Genomic DNA, 6114 nt, shown 5'->3' on the forward strand with positions numbered 1-6114 from the left:
TTACTCTTATACCCAAACCTTAACCATAGTGGGATGGGAAAAGCTGAGTCTAGGTCAGTGGTTTTGGGCAACAGCAACTTTTCTGCCTTTGTTTGATAAGAGGGAGACAGGAAACAACAAGGGAGAAAAGGGGGAAATTATCAGGAAAGGACCTCGATTCTGGACTAACTTGTTTGGTGATCTTGATGATGATAGTAATAATTTAAATAATGTAAAGTATATGACCTGAAATTTAAAGATCTTTTGTATGGAAAGTATGACTCTACGGTGCAATAAATCTAATGTTAAATATGTTTAAAAAAGAAAAACATACCAGGGAGCAGGTTCTGCTTGACCCTGTGTTTAATGGAAAGTGGGAAAGAAGACCTGCCCAGTCAACACCCAACTGCAGCTTAACAGTTAAACTGATGTTGCTAGGTGTGGTTCTGTGAGTATAAATACCACAGAAGATTTCCTCTTCCTTGCTTGCTGTGTGTGTCCAGTCCTGGTAAGTGGAGAACTGCGATTTTCTTTACTTTTTAGGCGTCCTTTTACAATCCAGACAGTACAGTCTATACTTTTATATATGTTTGCATATATTTAACATGTTTGTTTTTCTTGAAAAATGAAATGCTAAGTTATGCAATTCTGTTCCTCAAGGAGATTAGAAACATTGTACAGCAATTGGGTTGTTGTAAAACTAGTAACTCGCCACTGTCGCCAAAGCTCCTCCTGCAGTTTTTATAACTGCATGTTTATGGCTTCTGTTTTGAAATGTGTATGCTTAAAGATTGTAGGTCTTTGAAATGACAGTCTGTGATGTTTTGTTCTATTGGTAATTCGTGTACTCCTTATAGGAGCAATGATAAGTGCTGGTGAAAACTTTTTTTTTGGTATGCTGCCTTTCAATATATGTATTATATTTCAACATATGCCAACATTTATGTTTAGTTGTTGAGTTGCCAAGGTACCAACATGTCCTTCGTCAGTGCTTTTCTCGAGCAGCTTGCATATCAGGGCATGCAAGATGTGCAAGATAACACAGTAAGTTTGCATCACTGATTCTTCTAATTACTGGAAAATTTGAGCAACACCAGACAATGAGTCAGCTATAGGAATGTATTCCACTCCCTTTTCTGGCCTCATTCAGTCTACTAAAGGAAAAGATGTTTCTTCAATGTTTCTGCATTTCTTCTAAAAAAAAAACTTTTTATTGAGTAGACTAATGTAGATCTTACTTTAGTCTATATATATCAGAATCAGAATGAGCTTTATTGCCAAGATTACACATACAAGGAATTTGTCTTTGTGACAAAATTTTCCAGTGCAAAAACAATAAAACATGACACAGATAATAAAAAATAGAACAAAAATAAAAATAAGTGAAATAAGTGAATAGAAAATATAACGTTTTTATAAAAATACACAATAAAACATAAAATATAATGCATATACAATTCTGTTATCTATATATATATATATATATATATATATATATATATATATATATATATATATATCTCAGTATATGTAAAATCATTGTAATAAGCTTCTCTCGTGTCTTTAGGAGGGACAGGGGACAGTGAGGCCCTTTGCTCAATTCAATGCAGCTGCAGATGCATCCGTCCTAGAAAAAGCTATCAAGGCAAAAGGTTAGGTGTATTAATGTAGTAGAGAAGTATATATGCAGATATAAAAAGTACATACTCCGTACTACATCAGTCTAGCCCTGTTGACAGCGATTTATGTCTTATTTTCTCAGGTGTGGATGAGGCCACAATCATTGAAGTGCTGGTCCGCAGGAGTAATGCCCAGCGCCAGCAAATTAAGACTGCCTACCAGCAAGCCACTGGCAAGGTATGAGTCACACACATTTACTGGTCCTGAATTTGAAAGAATTTTCTCACCGGATCCTCACTTACCTAAATGATCTCTTGCTTTCTGTGTAGCCTCTGGATGCAGCCCTGAAAGCTGCCCTTAACGGTGAACTGGAAGATGTCGTTCTGGGCCTAATGATGCCTCCAGCTCAATATGGTGCCTTTCAGCTCAAACAAGCCATGAAGGTAATATATTCATAAGACATTATATGTCTGACTATAAGGATGGATATTTTGGAAAGAAAATGACATCTTGCACAAATTATGTCTGTCCTCTCTCACACAGTTAGGGTTTCACACTTGGGTCCCCTTAAAAAAAAAAAAAAACTCAGAACCCTTTAAGTGGGCCAAAGAGTAAATCCATGGACTTGAAAGTTGGCTCAGATCTCTTTTTGGTCCATGTTGCATTCACACTGTGTTGTTTTTTGGGGACCCAGTCCATTTTATCAAATAGAATATTGATGATTATTATGTTTTGGCCTATATTTAATGCTAAGAGTACAATCAGCAGAAGATCACACTGGGCACTTTATTAAGACCATAGTGTTCCTAATAAAGTGCTCAGTGAGTGTATATATAACATGTTGTTTTATTAAAAGAGAAAATGATTTTATTTATTGGCAAAATTCAACAAATTCAATCATTGTAGATTAGTTGTCCTCACTAAAAAAAAAGATTGATCACATTTAATGTTAAATCTCGAATCTGGCACAGAACACTGAAGAAAGATCTTTGAGTTTGTATGGTAACCTGTCAGGGCCAAAAATACAAAAATTGCAGTCCAAACACAGAATTAAAGGTGCTGTAAGTGATTTTTGCCGTTTTACTTCCACGAGTTTGAGCCACAGGATTAGTCACGCCCCCTATTTCCAAAACTTTATTGAGACCGACATCATTCAGAAATGGCTGTTAAAAACAACAGCAGCACAATAGCCCCCTCAACTGACAAATGTTAAGAACAACGTGGCTTAAAAATGGCAGTAAGTCACAATAATTCGCTGCAACTACAATACTTGAGAACGTGCAAAATGATTGACAGGTCAAAGCGCCATTGTCCCCGACCCACGTAAAAAAAATGTTTTTCTGTTTACAGAGTCTAGAGCTTTAACTGGTGAGATATCTTACAACACTTATTTAAGTAATATATCTCAGGGAGTAGGAAAATGTTTTGCATACCTTTCTTCAATACTCCTCTAGCCTGTCAGGGCCAAACATCTTTACATTCACTTTGTGTTCACAATGCACGTTATTAGTGAATCGAACCACAGGCTGAGAATGGACAGAACTCAGACCACCTCCCAAGATGGTCTTGGTTCAGTTCACTTAAAAGGGGTCTGAGATCATTTGAAGTGTTTACATATGGGACAGAAATTGATTTATACCACCCATGAGAAATCTCAAAGTCTTATTAGAAAAATTGACAGTTACACTGTCATTTTCTCTCCAGGGTTTAGGAACAGATGAGGACCTACTTATCGAGATTTTGGCTTCCAGGACTAATAAAGAGATCAGGGATATGAAAGAGGCTTACAAACAAGGTAACATCAGTGCTCATTTTCTGCCACTTATCCTTTAGGTGCATTAGTATGTAAGTTTAGTTTAACTATGATATGAAAAATCATGTGCGGTTTACATTTATAGATTATAAAAAGGATCTAGAGGCGGACATCAAATCTGAGACAAGTGGAGACTTCAGGAATGCCCTTCTTTCTCTCTGCAAGGTTGGCTTTGCTCATATAGTTGATCCAACTTCACAGTGTTTCTCAACCAGGCTCCTCACATCCTTCAACACTGCATATTTTGGAAATCTTCCTTATCTAACACACTTAATTATACACAAGTAGAGTGCATGCATGACATGAATTGGGTGTGTCACATTTGTGAGACAAAAAATATGTGCAATAGTAGGGTGGGAGCCTGGGAGGGGAGGGAGGGCCTGACTGAGCAACACTGTTCTAGTACAACATTAATGAAAGTATTAACTTTTTACCTTTTTTTTTTCTCAGGCTGCCAGGAGTGAAGATCAAGTTGCGCAAGATGACATGGCTGACAAAGATGCCAGGGTAATTAAACGTGTTTTGCAAGTGAGTACGAGTTTTTTCATTTATTTACATGTTCTCTTGACATCTCATTCTTTCTTTAGGCCTTGTATGAGGCAGGAGAGAAAAGAAAAGGCACAGACAGCTCTGTGTTTATCGACATCCTCACTACAAGGAGTGCTCCTCAGCTGAGGAAAAGTATGGTTGACCTGCTAAGCCTCACTATTTTCACGATAGGTCTGCAGTTCTCTTCAGAGCCACTTTGCCGATAATACATGCCATAATTTGCTGTCTTGTTTTCATTATATTAAGTTTTCCAGCAGTACTCTAAGTACAGTAAGGTGGATGTCGCAAAAGCCATTGATCTGGAGATGAAAGGTGACGTTGAGAAGTGCTTGATTGCTGTTGGTAAGTCTAAAGTGTTTGCTACAGTACTACTACAATTTAAAACGCCATACCTCCCATTTTCTATGACCTGGCATGTATCACTTGAGAAGTGTGTACAGTATGGTCTAAGCTACTAGTGTCACTGAATTGCAAAAACAATGGTTTCCAGGCAAACAAATAGCCTTCCCCAAACTCATGCATTCAATTTCCAAATGAAATGCTTATTTCGCTGTGGCTGATATAATCCTTTTTTCAAACAGTGAAATGTGCTGGAAGCAAACCTGCATTCTTTGCTGAAAAACTAAATCTAGCAATGAAGGCAAGTGTAAAAGATGGTTCATCACATAACTTTTACCATTTACATCGCTGATGTCAAAGTTATTATAATAATCTAAAAAAAAAAAAAGCTGTAGCAAGGACCTGTAACAAGGACCACATTGTGTAATGTCTTGTGTTTTCACAGGGCTCTGGGTACAAAGGTAAGATCTTGACCAGAATATTGGTGAGCCGATCTGAGGTAGACCTGGACAAAATCAAGCAAGAGTATCAGAAGAAGTTCAACAAGAGCCTCTACCAGGACATCCTGGTAAATAAATTATCTAAAAAGGAAAAAAGATACAAATTGATTAAACTGACTGCTGTTAAAATATATTTAAATGGATATTCTTTATATTTTTACATAGTTTTCATCATTTAACTCTTTGTCCATTCTTGTTTTGTTTTCCTGTCATTGAAAAAGATCCTAATTTTAATGATTGAGTGTTTCATTTGTTTGTAGGATGACACAAAAGGAGATTACGAGAAGATCCTGCTAGCCTTGTGTGGCAATTAATTCATTATTGCCAGTAATAAGTTGAACACACGAAAAAAAAATGTATACATACCGAAGTTTAATTAACTTTAAATATAGAAAGTTAAAGTCGAATGTTATAGCTTGCTTACTGATTATGCAAGTGTGCTGATTTGTTTGGTTTCTGAGATGTTCTGTGTCCCTAGACAGAGTATACATGAATATTCATAATTTTCACGAACATGCATGTGAAACTGAAAATGTTAGTCCACCAGATCTCAAACATAATCACGTCCAATGGATTATTTTAAAAAGGCAATTAATTCCATCGTTGAACAAAGTTAAGCCTAAACTACAATTGGTTCCATATTTGCAACAGTTCATAGTTTGTAATATGCATTTTTGTATTATTTTGTGCAGTCTTGCCTGAATGAATAATACAGCAGAGCAAACTTCAACAATTCTACAGCTATTTCAGTTATTTCGTTGTGGTCTTCTTTTGTATAATGTGAGACTTTAAAACTGTTCTGTGACCACAGCTCTGCTGACAACAATTGAAATGAACCTGAACAAATGTATTGGCGGCCAAATAAAATTTTTGTAACCTAGCCTGATGTGATTTTACTGTGTCATACTTTCTGTAGTATACAGTAGGTATACAAGTAGATATACTCAGGGTTGGGAAGTATTCTGCTACAGGTTACAGAATGCATGCTGTGAAATTGTATTTGTAACATATACCGTTAGATTACTCGAGGTCAGTAACGTAATATAAATACTTTGGATTCTACTTTTGACAATAAAAAAACTAAATAAATAAAGAAAATACTATAAAGCCTATAGATATTATGCAGTTTTGTTACTTAAGTCAATTCGTAGTGCTGCTTACCCTGCTTTGATGGCGCATCCCTTTTTTATATACTGTATATCCAGGGTTTGGGGAAAGGAAATACATGTAAAGGGATTACGTATGTAAAATACTAAATAGTTTAACTGTATTCCACTGTAGTTACAATTTAAATTATTGACAATCAGAATAAAG

The 6114-nt window shown here is 36.1% G+C and overlaps 1 protein-coding gene across 1 annotated transcript; it reads left to right on the plus strand.

The window, feature by feature from the left end:
• Positions 1-418: 418 nt before the first annotated feature.
• anxa1a (annexin A1a) lies at positions 419-5680 on the plus strand. The gene is made up of 13 exons (XM_052103311.1): positions 419-487; positions 931-1023; positions 1547-1631; positions 1742-1836; positions 1929-2042; positions 3304-3394; positions 3498-3577; positions 3863-3919; positions 4000-4093; positions 4208-4303; positions 4543-4601; positions 4746-4868; positions 5061-5680. The coding sequence occupies exons 2-13, from the start codon at positions 955-957 to the stop codon at positions 5112-5114; spliced, it is 1017 nt and encodes a 338-aa protein (XP_051959271.1). The 5' UTR covers positions 419-487; positions 931-954; the 3' UTR covers positions 5115-5680.
• The last annotated feature ends 434 nt before the right edge of the window (positions 5681-6114 follow it).

This window comes from Xyrauchen texanus, chromosome 3 (assembly GCF_025860055.1).
Source record: "Xyrauchen texanus isolate HMW12.3.18 chromosome 3, RBS_HiC_50CHRs, whole genome shotgun sequence".
NCBI lineage: Eukaryota > Metazoa > Chordata > Actinopteri > Cypriniformes > Catostomidae > Xyrauchen > Xyrauchen texanus.

What these genes read in the sequence shown, in the direction of transcription:
- anxa1a (XM_052103311.1), top strand. Translation starts at nt 955, where the DNA reads ATGTCCTTCGTCAGTGCTTTTCTCGAGCAGCTTGCATATCAGGGCATG. An exon ending in AAGATGTGCAAGATAACACA is followed by an intron (nt 1,024 to 1,546) that starts GTAAGTTTGCAT and finishes TCGTGTCTTTAG; the next exon opens with GAGGGACAGGGGACAGTGAG. An exon ending in TGCTCCTCAGCTGAGGAAAA is followed by an intron (nt 4,094 to 4,207) that starts GTATGGTTGACC and finishes CATTATATTAAG; the next exon opens with TTTTCCAGCAGTACTCTAAG.